Below are 20,000 nucleotides of genomic sequence, written 5' to 3' on the forward strand. Positions count from 1 at the left end.
AAAAAAAATAAAAACAGGCAGCTGATTGGACGAACGCGTCACATGGGGTCTGGTTTCTCCGGAAATTCAAAGCCAGACTGTCATGAATACGATTTCATATTGGACTAAAATAGTTCACCGAAACATGTTTCTGGAAACATTTGAAGAGAGAAATAGGCCGTGTGTGTGTGTGTGTGTGTGTGTGTGTGTGTGTGTGTGTGTGTGTGTGTGTGTGTGTGTGTGTGTGTGTGTGTGTGTGTGTGTGTGTGTGTGTGTGTGTGTGTGTGTGTGTGTGTGTGTGTGTGTGTGTGTGTGTGTGTGTGTGTGTGTGTGTGTGTGTGTGTGTGTGTGTGTGTGGTTGCTGAATCAGTCTTCATTTCAGATCAACAAAGGTCAGTTTAAAAGACTTTCGTCACATTTTGAGAGACTCTAGTCACGCTCATCCCGCTCCTCCGTTTCCTGGTTAGCTCTCCACCAATCAGATGGCTCGTTTGAGTCCGACTGCCGGCAGCGCCACCTGACCATCAGAAGTGCCCCTTCAATATGTGATATTCAAACCCAGGCTCAAAACTCTGCTTTTTACATTGGTCTTCCCGGCATTTTAATTGTCTTATCCTGCTATGTTTGTAATTAAGTGTTTGTCTTTTCGATGTCGTTTTAGCCTAAATCACTGATCTGTAAGTGTGTTTTATTTTATTTTATCACCCTGTGGCTAATGCGCTATGTACAGCACTTTGGTCCGCGAGCTGTTTTTTAAATGTGCTATAGAAATAAACTTTACTTACTTACTTACTTATTTATTTATTTATTTACTTACTTACTTACTTATTTATTTAGTTATTAATTTATTTACTTACTTACTTACCTACTTACTTACTTACCTACTTACTTATTTATTTATTTACTTACTTACTTACCTACTTACTTATTTATTTATTTATTTACTTACTTACTTACTTATTTACTTACTTACCTACTTACTTACTTACTTATTTATTTATTTATTTATTTACTTACCTACTTACCTACTTACTTACTTACTTATTTATTTATTTACTTACTTATTTACTTATTTACTTACTTATTTATTTATTTATTTACTTACTTACTTACTTATTTACTTACTTACCTACTTACCTACTTACTTACTTACTTATTTATTTACTTACTTACCTACTTACTTACTTACTTATTTATTTATTTACTTACTTACTTACTTATTTACTTACTTATTTATTTATTTACTTACTTACTTACTTATTTACTTACTTACCTACTTACCTACTTACTTACTTACTTATTTATTTACTTCCTACCTACTTACTTTACTTATTTATTTATTTATTTACCTTACCTACTTACCTACTTACTTACTTACTTTATTTTATTTACTTACTTACCTACTTATTTACTTACTTACCTACTTACCCACTACCTACTTTCTTCCCACTTTACTTACTACTACTATTTATTTACTTACCTACTTACTTATTTATTTATTTATTTATTTACTTACTTACTTATTTACTTATTTATTTATTTACTTACTTACTTACCTACTTACTTACTTACTTACTTACTTACTTACTTACTTACTTACTTACTTATTTATTTATTTATTTATTTATTTATTTATTTATTTACTTACTTACTTACAAGTCAAATCTGCCAAAATGAACGGGATGTACCGAAAAGACTCGAGTCACCGACCTTGCCAGACTGTCCGGGCGATTATCGACCTTTTAATAAAGACCTTTTTGATAAAGCGTAAGATCCTATCTCTGCAGGGATCCTTTCCATAATGTCGTCAGACACTTAGAATAATAATCTGAGTCTGTCAGCGGCAGCAACTGAACATTTAGTGGACTCTGGACTGATGCTGAACATCTGTCCATTAGGGTCACGCAGCGTTCTCGCTCAATACTGGAACAATTTCAGCTATTTTTTATTTTCTTTTAATGCTACTTTCTAATTCTCCTCCACTGCATTTATCTGACAGCTTTAGGGACTTTACAGGTTGATTTTTTGTTGTTTTTTGCCATTTCTCACTATTTTCACTATTTATTTTTACAAACCAAACAATTGATACAGAGAAAGCTGTGACAAATATCCTCAAAAGTCCAAAGTAACATCTAATCTATTGTATGTTTTTATCCGACCAACAGTCGGTTTACTTTGCTATACAACAGAGAAGAGCAGGGAATCTTTATGTTTGAGGGGCCATTTTAATTTGGCATATTTGCATGCAGCTGTAGTCTTGTGCTTTCTCTCTCTCCTGTGTGCCTCCTAACAGTCTGAAATAGCTGCTCTGAGGAGAAGTGATAAGCAGAGTGTGTTGTGTGATAAAGCTGCGTGATGTTCAGGGCCCTATCTTGCACCTAGCGCAGCGCAAAGCCCGACGCAACTGTCTTTGCTAGTTTAAGACAGAGGCAGTTGTCAGTTTCCCGTCTAACGCCCATGTCATTTAAACAGCAAATGCACCTGCACCCATCTTTGCGCCTATGGGTGTGCTGGTCTTACAGGGAGGTGTGTTCAGGTGCATTCTGGGCGTGCTGGTCTTACAGGGAGGTGTGTTCAGGTGTATTCTGGGTGTGCTGTTCTTACAGGGAGGTGTGTTCAGGTGCATTCTGGGCGTGCTGTTCTTACAGGGAGGTGTGTTCAGGTGCATTCTGGGCGTGCTGGTCTTACAGGGAGGTGTGTTCAGGTGCATTCTGGGAGTATTGCTATCTTGAGGCAGCGGGAAGTGATCGCTCCATTGACCAACAAAAACCTGGTCTAAAGTCAATAACGCAGCATTTCATTGTTATTTTAACAGAGCATTAGTAAAATGCTCCTAGGCTCGTGCACAGAGCGCGCACACTATGCTTGTTACACACACACACACACACACACACACACACACACACACACACACACACACACACACACACACACACACACACACACAGCAACACACACACACAGCAGCACACACACATGCAGAAGATTACAAATAAAAATATTACAATGTGAAATAGTGTTATGATATGATCTACTCAGTTTCTTCTCCTGAAAATCTCTCCTTCCTGCTCAGCAAATCCTCCATCATAACAGCAATGCTCCAAGGTCCAAACGCGCCTGGCTTTTAAAGGGAATGGGAGATGATCTCTGATTGGTTGATTGCATGTTACGCCCAAAACACACCTCTGATTAATGAAGACACTAAGGACAACCCTTTAGAACCAGGCGCCCGGCGCACAGAGCCTTATTACAGCCGTCAAACTAGCAAAAGTGGGTTTGGACACGCCCTAAACACACCTTAGATCGTTAAAACGGAGCCCTTTGTGTGTTAACGGACTCGCAGGTGGATTTTTGGAAACGTGTTTTCTGTGTTTCAGACGAGGACTGTCCAGAGGAAGGTCTGACTGTTCTGCACGCCGGCTTACACGAGTTCGCTTTCAGCTTCAACCTGCCTCAAATGTGAGTAACTGAGTACATTTACTCAAGTATAATTACACATTCAAGGTACTTTCTTTGGGGTATTTCCATTTTCTGCTACTTAAAGGAGAAATCCAGACGATTTTTACCTGAATCTTGATCGCTAGATATATCATAGTACTGTCAGTAGGAACCAAAATGGGTGCTAGCAAACTGGAGTTGCTGCAGCTAATGGCAAGAGTTCACCGAAACATGTTAACTAAGTTTAAGAAGCAGTTCCCTCATGATGAAATCGAGGCTGAGGTTAACCTCTGCTTCGATCAGTTTGTCTACAAGTTAGCAGATCAGATATTTGCCTACTAGTTAGCTAAAATGCCAGTTGTGGGGGCATGTTCTAAAGAGTGCCTTTTGTGCCTTTTTAACAGACACAAAATGCAATTAAAATGTCCGTGCAACATGAACAGGGCCCCTTACGTGACAACAAGATGCGTTTTCAACCCAGACATTGTGAAGAAAACGTTTAAATTCAAAATTAAAAGTTTGTACTGTCACCTTCCTCTCCTTTAACGGTGTTTTCCCGAGCTTTGAGGAAGACGTACAGTACAGGCCAAAAGTTTGGACACACCTTCTCGTTCAATGCGTTTCCTTTTTATTTTCATGACTATTTACATTGTAGATTCTCACTGAAGGCATCAAAACTATGAATGAACACATATGGAATTATGTACTTAACAAAAAAGTGTGAAATAACTGAACACATGTCTTATATTTTAGATTCTTCAAAGTAGCCACCCTTTGCTTTTTTTGATAACTCTGCAAACCCTTGGTGTTCTCTCAATGAGCTTCATGAGGTAGTCACCTGAAATGGTTTTACCTTCACAGGTGTGCTTTGTCAGGGTTAATTAGTGGAATTATTTCCCTTATTAATAAAAAGCAAAGGGTGGCTACTTTGAAGAATCTAAAATATAAGACATGTTTTCAGTTATTTCACACTTTTGGTTAAGTACAATACCATATATATTCATTCATAGTTTTGATGCCTTCAGTGAGAATCTACAATGTAAATAGTCATGAAAATAAAGAAACACATTGAATGAGAAGGTGTGTCCAAACTTTTGGCCTGTACTGTAGGTGTGCGTATATTCGGCGTGGGAGGATTAGAGGTCCTTTAATGTTGCGTTTAAAGACTCACAGACACTACTGCTATTTCCGTGCCGATCTTTTTGTTGCCAGTAAGATCTTTCATCTATGGGAAATGCAGAGGATGACTGGAAGTATTTTCTGAGTGGATTTATCATTCATTTCCCGTCCTCATGTTTAACAGAGGATAAGTAGCCTGCGAATTAAACAGTTGATAATGTGAAAGATGTGAAACCGTTTCCACACAATATGATCAAACTTTTATGGAGTATCAGCGGATATAATTATGTTTTTTCATAGATAACGTCACAGACGAATGCCAGTAACTGTAGTGGAAACTTTATTTTGTAACGTTTGGTGATTTTTGGCACTCTTCAGTTAGAATTCGCCACGTTACAGAGCCAGAAAAGACGATAACGTTAGCCTAAGTGTTAGCCTAAGTGTTAGCCTACTTGCCTTGCTGGTGTGAGGGGGGAGGGGGGCGGGGGGCTACGGGAGGACTTGATGGGGAGAGGGCGGCCGAGCAGGATGGTAACTCGTCACTTGTAATCGCGGTTACTTTACATGTTCTCCTCCTGCTCCTCGGAGAGTTTCTTGCTGAATTTAAATGAAAACGAGCTGCTTTGCGTTTCATATTCGCTAACAGCTACGATCTGTGTCTGTCTCATTGAGCTAGCTTGAAAAGCTTGCGCGCAAATGTCATTTCATTGGATCACTTGCTGGTGACGATGCAGCCTGTGGGGGCGGGGCTTAAGAGTCCACACGTGGGGTAGAAGCCGCTGATTGGCTGAGAAGCTTTCACTCAAAGCTTTCCTCGGGCTGCTTATTGGATGAACTGCTAGACTGAAAATCACTCACTACTCACTATAGGCCCAGACCTAAACTTTTTTTTTACAAAATGCGTCCAGATAACACGCCACTTGGCTTTATACTTTGCGTGTATGTTTACGTAAAGTCATGATGCCATGTTGAAATACTACTCTCTACTTCCTCCTGTGTTGTCAGGGCTCTGGCCAGTTATACTAATACTACTCTCTACTTCCTCCTGTGTTGTCAGGGCTCTGGCCAGTTATACTAATACTACTCTCTCTACTTCCTCCTGTGTTGTCAGGGCTCTGGTCAGTTATACTAATACTACTCTCTCTACTTCCTCCTGTGTTGTCAGGGCTCTGGCCAGTTATACTAATACTACTCTCTGCTTCCTCCTGTGTTGTCAGGGCTCTGGCCAGTTATACTAATACTACTCTCTCTACTTCCTCCTGTGTTGTCAGGGCTCTGGTCAGTTATACTAATACTACTCTCTACTTCCTCCTGTGTTGTCAGGGCTCTGGTCAGTTATAACAATACTACTCTCTGCTTCCTCCTGTGTTGTCAGGGCTCTGGCCAGTTATACTAATACTACTCTCTCTACTTCCTCCTGTGTTGTCAGGGCTCTGGCCAGTTATACTAATACTACTCTCTGCTTCCTCCTGTGTTGTCAGGGCTCTGGCCAGTTATACTAATACTACTCTCTCTACTTCCTCCTGTGTTGTCAGGGCTCTGGCCAGTTATACTAATACTACTCTCTGCTTCCTCCTGTGTTGTCAGGGCTCTGGCCAGTTATACTAATACTACTCTCTGCTTCCTCCTGTGTTGTCAGGGCTCTGGCCAGTTATACTAATACTATTCTCTCTTCCCCGTGTTGTGTCCGGGCTCTGGCCCAGTCCTATAATAACTCTCTACTTCCTCCTGTGTTGTCAGGGCTCTGGCCAGTATAATAACACTACCCTTACTTAACTCTTGCCTGTGTGTTGTCAGGGCTCTGTGCCACTGTTATCCAGGCTCTATGTTATACTAATACTATTTCCTTCCTCCTGTGTTGTCAGGGCTCTGGGCCACTATACTATATCCACTGCTTCTCTGTGGTGTCAGGGCACTGCTTACTATACTTATACTAAACTCTCTACTTCCTCCTGTGTTGTCAGGGGCTCCATTAGTACTAACTCTCTCCTTCCTCCTGTGTTGTCAGGGCTCTGGCCAGTTATATCTAATACTCTACTTCCTCCTGTGTTGTCAGGGCTGTGCGCAGTTATACTAATACTACTCTCTACTTCCTCCTGTGTTGTCAGGGCTCTGGCCAGTTATACTAATACTACTCTCTACTTCCTCCTGTGTTGTCAGGGCTCTGGCCAGTTATACTAATACTACTCTCTACTTCCTCCTGTGTTGTCAGGGCTCTGGCCAGTTATACTAATACTACTCTCTCTACTTCCTCCTGTGTTGTCAGGGCTCTGGCCAGTTATACTAATACTACTCTCTGCTTCCTCCTGTGTTGTCAGGGCTCTGGCCAGTTATACTAATACTACTCTCTCTACTTCCTCCTGTGTTGTCAGGGCTCTGGCCAGTTATACTAATACTACTCTCTACTTCCTCCTGTGTTGTCAGGGCTCTGGCCAGTTATACTAATACTACTCTCTACTTCCTCCTGTGTTGTCAGGGCTCTGGCCAGTTATACTAATACTACTCTCTACTTCCTCCTGTGTTGTCAGGGCTCTGGTCAGTTATACTAATACTACTCTCTACTTCCTCCTGTGTTGTCCAGGGCTCTGGTCAGTTATACTAATACTACTCTCTACTTCCTCCTGTGTTGTCAGGGCTCTGGCCAGTTATACTAATACTACTCTCTACTTCCTCCTGTGTTGTCAGGGCTCTGGCCAGTTATACTAATACTACTCTCTGCTTCCTCCTGTGTTGTCAGGGCTCTGGCCAGTTATACTAATACTACTCTCTCTGCTTCCTCCTGTGTTGTCAGGGCTCTGGTCAGTTATACTAATACTACTCTCTCTACTTCCTCCTGTGTTGTCAGGGCTCTGGTCAGTTATACTAATACTACTCTCTACTTCCTCCTGTGTTGTCAGGGCTCTGGCCAGTTATACTAATACTACTCTCTACTTCCTCCTGTGTTGTCAGGGCTCTGGCCAGTTATACTAATACTACTCTCTACTTCCTCCTGTGTTGTCAGGGCTCTGGTCAGTTATACTAATACTACTCTCTACTTCCTCCTGTGTTGTCAGGGCTCTGGCCAGTTATACTAATACTACTCTCTACTTCCTCCTGTGTTGTCAGGGCTCTGGCCACTTCCTTCGAAGGGAAGCACGGCAGCGTGCGGTACTGGGTGAAAGCTGAACTGCACCGTCCGTGGCTGCTGCCCGTCAAAGTGAAGAAAGAGTTCATCGTGTTTGAACACATCGACATCAACACGCCACTGCTGCTGGTAGGAGCACGCCGCACACGCTGGCTTTTTTTTTGTTTGAAAGGAGCAGGTCGACATTTTGGGGGATCCTGGTTATTCGCTTTCCTGCTGAGCGTTAGAGGAGAATACCTATATGGTAAATATATAGCTGCTTAGCTTAGCATAGCATAAAGAGACAAGGCAGCTAGGAACATCACAGGTCTTTATTAGAAATGTAACCATACACTCAACTCACGATTTTTAGGCTGATGATATGATTTTCTCTTGATGTTTTTAACAGAAAGAGCTGCAGACAAATTACTGAAAAATATTTCTTTATTTATATAAACTGCAAAACAACAGATGTGTCCTCTTATTCAGATTCAGATTCATTTTATTTAAAACAGGGACAATGCACAAGTTAACATTAACCTTGTATAAGAACAAGGAGAGATGCACTGTGCCAGGTTGTAGCACAAGTGCTATTTTCCGCCCGTAGGTCATAACACAATAAAAATGTCATGCAAGTGAAATACAAAACATTAAAATATACAATTTTACAACCACAGTCACACAATTAAAAACTATCATGTGCTCAATTGTTCCCCCTTCCACCACCCCCCACCAACCAACAAAGCTATGCACTCAAAATCCTTATATCTCCCAACACACACACACACACACACACACACACACACACACACACACACACACACACACACACACACACACACACACACACACACACACACACACACACACACACACACACACACACACACACACACACCTTCCATTGGCCCGCTGAGGCTGAGGAACACACACACCTCATAAATGTGTGCAATTTTGTTGTGACAGTAACCATGCTTATAAAAAAGTGACACTTAAAGGTCCCATGACATGGTGCTCTTTGGATGCTTTTATATAGACCTTAGTGGTCCCCTAATACTGTATCTGAAGTCTCTTTTATATAGACCTTAGTGGTCCCCTAATACTGTATCTGAAGTCTCTTTTATATAGACCTTAGTGGTCCCCTAATACTGTATCTGAAGTCGCTTTTATATAGACCTTAGTGGTCCCCTAATACTGTATCTGAAGTCTCTTTTATATAGGCCTTAGTGGTCCCCTAATACTGTATCTGAAGTCTCTTTTATATAGACCTTAGTGGTCCCCTAATACTGTATCTGAAGTCTCTTTTATATAGACCTTAGTGGTCCCCTAATACTGTATCTGAAGTCTCTTTTATATAGATCTTAGTGGTCCCCTAATACTGTATCTGAAGTCTCTTTTATATAGACCTTAGTGGTCCCCTAATACTGTATCTGAAGTATCTTTTATATAGACCTTAGTGGTCCCCTAATACTGTATCTGAAGCTCTCTTTTATATAGGCCTTAGTGGTCCCCTAATACTGTATCTGAAGTCTCTTTTATATAGACCTTAGTGGTTCCCCTAATACTGTATCTGAAGTATCTTTTATATAGACCTTAGTGGTCCCCTAATACTGTATCTGAAGTCTCTTTTATATAGACCTTAGTGGTCCCCTAATACTGTATCTGAAGTCTCTTTTATATAGACCTTAGTGGTCCCCTAATACTGTTTCTGAAGTCTCTTTTACATAGACCTTAGTGGTCCCCTAATACTGTATCTGAAGTCTCTTTTATATAGACCGTTAGTGGTCCCCCCCATAATACTGTATCTGAAGTCTCTTTTTATATAGACCTTAGTGGTCCCCTAATACTGTATCTGAAGTCTCTTTTATATAGACCTTAGTGGTTCCCTAATACTGTATCTGAAGTCTCTTTTATATAGACCTTAGTGGTCCCCTAATACTGTATCTGACGTCTCTTTTATATAGACCTTAGTGGTCCCCTAATACTGTATCTGAAGTCTCTTTTATATAGACCTTAGTGGTCCCCTAATACTGTATCTGAAGTCTCTTTTATATAGACCTTAGTGGTCCCCTAATACTGTATCTGAAGTCTCTTTTATATAGGCCTTAGTGGTCCCCTAATACTGTATCTGAAGTCTCTTTCCCATAATTCAGCCACAAAATTATCTTCTCCCCTAACTCTCGGTGAGAAAGCGAATGAGCACCTTTCCCCAAATGTTCCCTTGAGAGGGCGGGAGCGGCTGTGATGTTGTCGAGGTGTTAACGCCGATGGTTGTGTGCTTCAGGCGCCTCAGGCTGGTTCGAAGGAGAAGACTCTGTGCTGCTGGTTCTGCGCTTCAGGCCCGATCTCCCTCAGCGCCAAGATCGAGCGAAAGGGCTACACACCAGGTGAGCCCACCCTCCTCCTAACTCCTCAGGCTGTTCTCATGAAGCTTTCGTACATGAAGCTATGCAAACTTAAGCACTGTACTTATAGGCTAGTGACAATGCCCCCAAATTTTTGAGATACCCCTACCGGGGGTAGAACTAAACCCAACAATGTTTTTCCTCATCTCTAAGGTCTCCCATATATGAAATGGATTCTTGGCTAAAGATATGTTACTGCTAAGATTGTTAAATTAACATATATTGTTATGCACCCCAAAACCAAAAAAGGACTAAAATATAGCCGGTCCGTATGAGAGTTAAGGCATAGAAACTAATGCAGATCAATCACACAAGCTCTGAGAGCTTTGAAACTTGGCATGTTTGTGGTCAGGAAGTTGCTTCACCTACTAGAAAAGACAGGATGTGAATATCTTGATGTATGGAATAAATAGACCCTGTAAACACATACCTAAAATAGGCGAACATGCAAAAGATGAATATCTATGCAGAATGGTTTCATTTACTTTGTGATTACTTTGCCAGGGATTATCATAGAAACACATAAGATGGCTTGTTGAAAAGGTGGAGTTGTGCTGAATCCAGCAATACCAAAGATGTAAATATAGCATGACAAATCAGGGTGTTCTTTCACTCAATGTATGAGGTGTCCAAAATGAAAGAAAATGGAACACTGACATAATTTAGTCTCAAGTCCAAAGCTTATTATCAGTGGTGAGAAGAATGTTGAGAAATTCAAATATAACATACATTTAATAATGAAAAATTTCATATGGCAGCTTGTACTATACAGTCCATATGGAAACAAAGATTGAAATCAAAAGATAACACCTTACCACAGCACAAACAGGAGACCAGGAGTCAGGATTGCAGTTTGACCTAAATGAGCCTTTTAATAAAACTATAACTTAACACAATACAAATTAAATGACTGTCTTAAATCAAACAAATGGCAATCTTACAAAACAAACACTGTGAGGGGGAATGAGCCCACTCCTCACCTCACTGAATCTCAAGCTCTTCTCAGGCTGTTTTTTTCTAGCAGCAACATGAACTGCTTTTGGTAGCCATTCTGGGGGTTAGGGCCTCTCCAGTGGCCACTTTGGGGAGGTCAGTAAGTCATGGATACCCAACCCGAGTCCGATGGGTAGCAGACGTGTAGCGGCAACCAGAGCAGAGTTGTACACAGTGTGTGCGGTGTCCGAAATAAACCCCAGACTGAAAGCCAAGTTCAGTCATTTGCTCACCAGAAAAGGGATTTTAACCCCGACGTTATTCATGTTATAACGTGGGCCCTGGAGGTAACCAGTCTCACCTGGTTTTCTGATCACTGTTGGAAACGAAGCGATCAGGAGAGGTTAACACGTAACATTTTAACATCTTATTAACGTGCGCTTGTTGCCCCGTGTGCGCTGATGCGCTCATCTGTTGACATTTCCGAATGCCTTCCTGTAGTTGCTTAATAAAAGCAGGCTTTCCACACAAAAAAACGTAGCCCACGTGTCATTAGTATGAGGAAAAAAATTAGATTTTAACTGTCAGGCTCGGGACACAAATTTCTTAATGCCTGTCAGGCTCGGGCCGGGCTCGGTCACGGCTCTGTCAGACGCAGGCCGGGCTCGGACAGAAAAATTCGGCCCGATCCGGACTCTAGTGGTCAGCCCCCCATGATGTTACAACTGCAACACACCACTGTCACTCATCAGATGCTAACCCGTACCTCAGCTCATCCAGATTGGTACAAGGCTGTCCATACACCTTTTTCTTTCTTTTGGCCATACGGTAGGGCATACCTTCTTGCCACAGGCAAAGCCTCTTCCAAGCTACCAGATAGTCAAAATGTGAGCTTTCCGATGCTTGCTAGGTAAGCCATCGTTTTATGCATACCTCCCAGTCTCATTGTGATCTTTCCTTGTAAGGGCGACGGTTTGCTCTACAAGATCTGTTGTGCTTTACTATAAATGGCATGGTTTGCTGTCACAAGAATATATGGTGCTGTCCCAGTTCTGCAGCAAGCTGTACAAGTCGTATCATAGTCGTTATAGTGTTTGATAGATATAACCACCAACACTCAGTCAAAGATCTTGATAGACAAAAAAGAGGCACCATTCAAACCAGCAGATGAACACATATCATCACAGGACAAACAAGTGTTCCAAACTACAGAAAATACCTCAGGATCAGTGGAAACAAGACTGCTCTATCTAGCATTGTCAGCACATACATCACCAGTACTGGGCAAGTGGCCACGTTGGGGAGGTCAGCTCCCCATGATGTTACAACTGCAACACATCACTGTCACTCATCTGCATTGTCATCAGTGAAATATTTTGACAGTCTGTGAAAGGGCAAGAGCAAAACTCTGTGCAGGTCAAGCCCACTGAAATACACTGGCATCGTTGCAGTTTCCATCTTTACAGTAGAGGTGGGTGATGTCTCTAACTTCTTTAGGTGCTGGTGCCTTCTGGAACATCACAGGTTCAATGCACCCATCTTCTCTGAGCCTCCATCCTCTACCAACTGGGTTCCAGAGAAGAGGTTTGACCAGGTGGCTGTGACGCCACATTATGGTTTGGTACAAGGCACTTACAAGGGCTTAGAGCCTTGTTAGAGCCTTGTACCAAACAGTAGTGTGGCGCCTCAGCCACCTGGTCAAACCTCTTCTCTGGAAACCAGATGAGTGACAGTGGTGTGTTGCAGTTGTAACATCATGGGGGGCTGACCTCCCCAAAGTGGCCACTGGAGAGGCCCTAACCCCCAGAATGGCTACCAAAAGCAGTTCATGTTGCTGCTAGAAAAAAACAGCCTGAGAAGAGCTTGAGATTCAGTGAGGTGAGGAGTGGGCTCATTCCCCCTCACAGTGTTTGTTTTGTAAGATTGCCATTTGTTTGATTTAAGACAGTCATTTAATTTGTATTGTGTTAAGTTATAGTTTTATTAAAAGGCTCATTTAGGTCAAACTGCAATCCTGACTCCTGGTCTCCTGTTTGTGCTGTGGTAAGGTGTTATCTTTTGATTTCAATCTTTGTTTCCATATGGACTGTATAGTACAAGCTGCCATATGAAATGTTTCATTATTAAATGTATGTTATATTTGAATTTCTCAACATTCTTCTCACCACTGATAATAAGCTTTGGACTTGAGACTAAATTATGTCAGTGTTCCATTTTTCCTTTGGGACACCCCCCTTTGGGCACCCCCCAACCTTTAGTGAAAGAACACCCTGATTTATCATGCTATATTTACATCTTTGGTATTGCTGGATTCAGCACAACCCCACCTTTCCAACAAGCCATCTTATGTGTTTCTATGATAATCCCTGGCAAAGTAATCACAAAGTAAATGAAACCATTCTGCATAGGTACTCATTTTTTGCATGTTCGCCTATTTTAGGTATGTGTTTACAGGGTCTCTATTTATTCCATACATCAAGATACTCACATCCTGTCTTTTCTAGTAGGTGAAGCAACTTCCTGACCACACACATGCCAAGTTTCAAAGCTCTCAGAGCTTGTGTGATTGATCTGCATTAGTTTCTATGCCTTAACTCTCATACGGACAGGCTATATTTTAGTCCTTTTTTGGTTTTGGGGTGCATAACAATATATGTTAATTTAACAATCTTAGCAGTAAAATATTTTTAGCCAAGAATCCATTTCATATATGGGAGACCTTAGAGATGAGGAAAAACATTGTTGGGTTTAGTTCTACCTCCAGTAGGGGTATCTCAAAAACTAAAGCCCTTTTTGACCATTTGTCACTAGTCTATTAGTATTTGTTGCACTTATTTATTACGGTCAGCAGCACGTTGACTTTCACCCAGGAAACAGGTGATCATGTCCTGAAAGTTAAGGAGAAAACACAAGACTTTCACCCAGGAAACAGGTGTTCATGTCCTGAAGAAGTTAAGGAGAAAACACAAGACTTTCACCCAGGAAACAGGTGTTCATGTCCTGAAGAAGTTAAGGAGAAAACACAAGACTTTCACCCAGGAAACAGGTGTTCATGTCCTGAAGAAGTTAAGGAGAAAACACAAGACTTCCACCCAGGAAACAGGTGTTCATGTCCTGGAAGAAGTTAAGGAGAAAACACAAGACTTTCACCCAGGAAACAGGTGTTCATGTCCTGGAAGAAGTTAAGGAGAAAACACAAGACTTTCACCCAGGAAACAGGTGTTCATGTCCTGGAAGAAGTTAAGGAGAAAACACAAGACTTTCACCCAGGAAACAGGTGTTCATGTCCTGGAAGAAGTTAAGGAGAAAACACAAGACTTTCACCCAGGAAACAGGTGTTCATGTCCTGAAGAAGTTAAGGAGAAAACACAAGACTTTCACCCAGGAAACAGGTGTTCATGTCCTGGAAGAAGCCTATGGCTAGCCTCCACCGGGAAGCTAACGTTAGTTTAGCTAACAGCTAATTTCGCAGGCTATACGAATTGTTGTGCATACATTTTTCGTAAGCTATCATACGAACCTGGTTATGAGAACGCATTGAAAGAAAACATTTACACTTTGTCTATTTGTGTCTGTAGATTTCTCCTACATTCACCAAACTTAAGCATTAAATAACGGCTCATTTGCATATTCAAACATAACATTTTACTTAACTTTTTGGTACTTTTACCTGTGATCTGAGTACTTCTTCCACCACTGATTATATGTAGGATTTTGTGCTACAATCCAGGACGTAGTCACGTCCAAACAATGTTTATCCATTGTCTCTCTACACAAAAACCATATTACAAGACTTCATTTTGGACATTATTATACATTTATCTATTTTATTCATATATTACACTACTGACTGTCGCCAATTTTGCAGGATTTACAAATTGTTGTGCATAAGTTTTCATACGATATCATACGAATGAGTTCATACGAATGCGTTGAACTCCTCCACCCTTTTTCTTCTTCTTTACTCTTTAAGATCTCACTTATTCCAACTCTATCTCTCTCTCTCTCTCTCTCAGTCTGCCAGACTGATCTTTTCTCCCTTCTCTCCAAGGCGAGTCGATCCAAATCTTCGCCGAGGTGGAGAACTGTTCGTCCCGGGTCGTGGTGCCCAAGGCCGCTCTGTACCAGACGCAGACCTTCTTCGCCAAGGGCAAGGGCAAGCAGATCCAGCAACTGGTGTCCAATCTGAGAGGAGAGGCTCTGCTGCAGGGGAAGAGCCAGAGCTGGGAGGGCAAACTGCTCAAGATCCCCCCGGTGTCTCCCTCCATCCTGGACTGCCCCATCATCAGGGTGGAGTACGCTCTCGTGGTGAGTCCAGGACTTTAAAGGTCCTATGACATGCTGCTTTTTGGATGCTTTGATATAGACCTTAGTGGTCCCCTAATACTGTATCTGAAGTCTCTTTGATATAGACCTTAGTGGTCCCCTAATACTGTATCTGAAGTCTCTTTTATATAGGCCTTAGTGGTCCCCTAATACTGTATCTGAAGTCTCTTTTATATAGACCTTAGTGGTCCCCTAATACTGTATCTGAAGTCTCTTTTATATAGACCTTAGTGGTCCCCTAATACTGTATCTGAAGTCTCTTTTATATAGACCTTAGTGGTCCCCTAATACTGTATCTGAAGTCTCTTTTATATAGACCTTAGTGGTCCCCTAATACTGTATCTGAAGTCTCTTTTATATAGACCTTAGTGGTCCCCTAATACTGTATCTGAAGTCTCTTTTATATAGACCTTAGTGGTCCCCTAATACTGTATCTGAAGTCTCTTTCCTGAAATTCAGCCTTGGTGCAGAATTACAGCCACTAGAGCCAGTCCCACAATGAGCTTTCCTTAGGATGTGCCATTTCTGTGTCTGTAGCTATTGAGGAGGAGAGAAGGGGGGGGGGGCAAGGTGGAGGGGGGGGGTGTGGTCTTTGTGATGCGAATAATGCCTACCATCCACTAGAAGACTTTAAAGTCTGATGCCATCTCACATCTAACGCTAAAGACAATATTATATAAGATATATTTATATAAGATTGGAGATCTTGCAGGGTCACGCAAGACTTCTACTAGTCATTTTGGAAAATTTAACCAAGCTAGCGAGCTACCGCTAGCGTTAGCTGGTAACTTGAGGGAAAGTTTTCAGATTTTCTGTTCTGAAGTACATGCAGAAGAATGTCTCCGGTACAAGGAGGTCTGCGTTTATCTGCCGGTAAAACTCCCATTTAATTTATTGCGTGTTTCCTACCGAGTGCCAGATTGAATAAATATAATAAACTTCAGTTCACGTGTTCATGAAACCTCAAAGTGCTGCTGTGAACCGGTTCAACTGGCTCCCGCTGAGACGAACATGTTTTAACCAACCCTTCCTGTCTGGCTGCAGGTGTACGTGGACGTTCCCGGCGGATTGAACTTGTCTCTCTCGCTGCCGCTGGTGATCGGGACCATACCGCTGCACGCCTGCACCACGCGCACCTCCAGCATCAGCAGCAACTGCAGCACTTTGAGCTGGCTGGGCCTGTCGGAGAGACCCGAGGGTACGTACGGTTAATGCACATCTCTTCTCAGAATCAGACTGTCAAAGTAACGGACATAGTATCTAGGGCTAGCCTAGCAGTGCCTAGTAGTGCCTAACAGTGCCTAGTGCCTAGCAGTAACATTAACTAGCAGTGCCTAGCAGTGCCTAGTGCCTAGCAGTAACAGTAACTAGCAGTGCCTAGCTGTGCCTAGCAGTGCCTAGTGCCTATCAGTAACAGTGCCTAGCAGTGCCTAGTGCCTAGCAGTAACAGTAACTAGCAGTGCCTAGCTGTGCCTGACTTTTTGCTAGAAGCTAACAACGTAGCTATGGCTGAACTTTGGCCTACTTTAGCATATATATATATATATATATATATATATATACAGTACAGGCCAAAAGTTTGGACACACCTTCTCATTCAATGTGTTTCCTTTTTATTTTCATGACTATTTACATTGTAGATTCTCACTGAAGGCATCAAAACTATGAATGAACACATATGGAATTATGTACTTAACAAAAAAGTGTGAAATAACTGAAAACATGTCTTATATTTTAGATTCTTCAAAGTAGCCACCCTTTGCTTTTTTATTAATAAGGGAAATAATTCCACTAATTAACCCTGACAAAGCACACCTGTGAAGGTAAAACCATTTCAGGTGACTACCTCATGAAGCTCATTGAGAGAACACCAAGGGTTTGCAGAGTTATCAAAAAAAGCAAAGGGTGGCTACTTTGAGGAATCTAAAATATATGAGTACAGAAAGAGAGAGTGTTACTGACAGGTCCTAAAGCATCCCCTGCTTTATTGTCTGTTTTTAAATAAACTGGAGCATCATGTACTAAATGAACATCCTGCTGTGTTGAAGAAGACTTGAAACTAGCGACTGAGACCATAAACTCATTACGAAAATGTTTACCGAGGTAATAAATCAAGTGAGAAGTCGTCTCTTTTTCTCACACACTTCTATAGAAACTGACTTCTTTTTGGAGCCGGTGGAGTCGCCCCCCCTCGCTGGAAGTTGCAGAGAACGCACATCCCGCTCATTTTTACCGTCTACGCTCAGAACATCTCTAATGTAACGCTCGTGTGTTTTCTGCAGCACCGCCGAGTTACAGCGATCTGGCAATATCGGAGTCTCACAGGCGGGAATGTCTGCACAGCTGTGATCGGTCTGACGGAGACGGAGAGGACGAGGGATCTCTGCTAACTTACATCACAGAGTTCAAGTATCTGCCGCCGCCACTCTACTCTGAGGTACAGTTAATATATATACACACACACACACACACACACACACACACACACACACACACACACACACACACACACACACACACACACACACACACACGGGCTCGACGCACACAGCAGCGCACAAGTATAAACATCAGGCCACCTTGAGTCTCCCTAACCTAAATTATTACTAATTGGAAATGTAATCTAATTGGTACCTTGTGAAATCGAATCATTTCGGTATATATCGTTTGCAATACCCAGCCCTAGATCATACACAATATTCGGTATGCAGCAGATGCAGTGAAAGAGTATTTAAAATGTTTAAGTGTGTGTTTTTTAGAGATGGTCCAATACCATTTGTTGATTACCGATACCTGAACTTACGTATCGGCCGATACAGAGTACCGATCAGATACCAGTGTGTCATATATTTTATTATGTTTTAACAGCTGTATACTACTATCTCTGTATGGATGTGATATGATATATAACAGCTGTATACTACTATCCCTGTATGGATGTGATATGATGTATAACAGCTGTATACTACTATCTCTGTATGGATGTGATATGATATATAACAGCTGTATACTACTATCCCTGTATGGATGTGATATGATATATAACAGCTGTATACTACTATCTCTGTATGGATGTGATATGATGTATAACAGCTGTATACTACTATCTCTGTATGGATGTGATATGATATATAACAGCTGTATACTACTATCTCTGTATGGATGTGATATGATGTATAACAGCTGTATACTACTATCCCTGTATGAATGTGATATGATGTATAACAGCTGTATACTACTATCTCTGTATGGATGTGATATGATGTATAACAGCTGTATACTACTATCTCTGTATGGATGTGATATGATGTATAACAGCTGTATACTACTATCTCTGTATGATGTGATATGATGTATAACAGCTGTATACTACTATCTCTGTATGGATGTGATATGATGTATAACAGCTGTATACTACTATCTCTGTATGGATGTGATATGATTTCTGTCTTTGTTGTCGGTCTGTCTCAGGTTAAACTCTTTGTGAAACGTGAACAAACTCAAACAATGAACACAGGTTGACAGTGAGTCATATCAGAAAAAGAACGAGATGTAAAGAAGTAGATTTTCTTCAGGGCTGAATTTCGTGGTATCGGATTGGTGCGTAAACTCCAGTACGTACCGGTACCAGCAGCAGTATCGGAGGCTTTTCAGTTACTGGTATGGATATCTGCACATCTCTTAAGGGCTCCTGCTCACTGGCTGCGTGGCATGTCCATTCATATTTCGGGTTCACAGGTTAGAGCTTACACACTGCCTGCTTTTCCAGGCAAAATATAATAGGATAAGATGTTTATATGTCATATAGACACAAATACATATTAATAAATGACATTTTGATGTTTGAAAGTCTCTAGGTTTTGACATTATAATAAATAATTGTGTTTTAACATGAAGTATACTACTGCTAGAGTGCAGTAAATTTCCACAACTCTCTCCCGCGTCAGACACGTTTCTAGTGTGCAAAGACATAGAAAACACCACGCTTGCGCCACCCAGCCAGCGTGCAAGCAGCCTAATGTTTTCACTCAGCGCTCTGTCAGCCGCCTGTGAACCTGGCGCTCTGTCGGCAGCCTGTGAACGTGGCGCTCTGTCGGCCGCCTGTGAACGTGGCGCTCTGTCGGCAGCCTGTGAAACGTGGCGCTCTGTCGGCAGCCTGTGAAACGTGGCGCTCTGTCGGCAGCCTGTGAACGTGGCGCTCTGTCGGCAGCCTTTGAACATGGCGCTCTGTCGGCGGCTGGCAAAGCGTGGTCTCTGCGGCAGCCCTGTGAAGCGTGGCTCACAATGCGACGCACTGACGGTAGCTCTGTAAACCCGACTTTGACGTGGGCTCTGTTCGGCAGCCTGTGAACGATGGCGCTCTGTGCGATACGCGGCGTGGCTCTGTCGGCAGCCACTTTGAACGTGGCTGTGGGCATTTCGTGAACGTGGCGCTCTGTCGGCAGCCTGTGAAACGTGGCGCTCTGTCGGCAGCCTTTGAACGTGGCGCTCTGTCGGCAGCCTGTAAACGTGGCGCTCTGTCGGCAGCCTGTAAACGTGGCGCTCGGTCAAATTTCCACAACTCTCTCCCAGCCTGTGAACGTGGCGCTCTGTGCCGGCTGAGCTTACTGTGAACGTGCGGCTCTGTCGGCGGCCTGTAAAACGTGGCGCTACTGGAAACCTGTGAGGCTTATGGCTCTATTAGGCCAGCCTAGAAT

General features: G+C 42.2%; 1 protein-coding gene across 1 annotated transcript in view; it reads left to right on the forward strand.

The window, feature by feature from the left end:
* LOC120545075 (arrestin domain-containing protein 3-like) overlaps nucleotides 1-20,000 on the forward strand; it is a 30,440-nt gene that overhangs the window by 10,199 nt on the left and 241 nt on the right. The window contains exons 2-7 of the mRNA XM_039779066.1: nucleotides 3,357-3,438; nucleotides 7,642-7,789; nucleotides 9,924-10,026; nucleotides 15,029-15,285; nucleotides 16,348-16,501; nucleotides 17,586-17,740. Of these exons, the coding sequence (XP_039635000.1) occupies nucleotides 3,357-3,438; nucleotides 7,642-7,789; nucleotides 9,924-10,026; nucleotides 15,029-15,285; nucleotides 16,348-16,501; nucleotides 17,586-17,740 (899 nt within the window). The remainder of the gene's footprint in view (nucleotides 1-3,356; nucleotides 3,439-7,641; nucleotides 7,790-9,923; nucleotides 10,027-15,028; nucleotides 15,286-16,347; nucleotides 16,502-17,585; nucleotides 17,741-20,000) is intronic.

The sequence above is a fragment of the Perca fluviatilis genome, chromosome 17, assembly GCF_010015445.1.
Source record: "Perca fluviatilis chromosome 17, GENO_Pfluv_1.0, whole genome shotgun sequence".
NCBI classification, from domain to species: domain Eukaryota; kingdom Metazoa; phylum Chordata; class Actinopteri; order Perciformes; family Percidae; genus Perca; species Perca fluviatilis.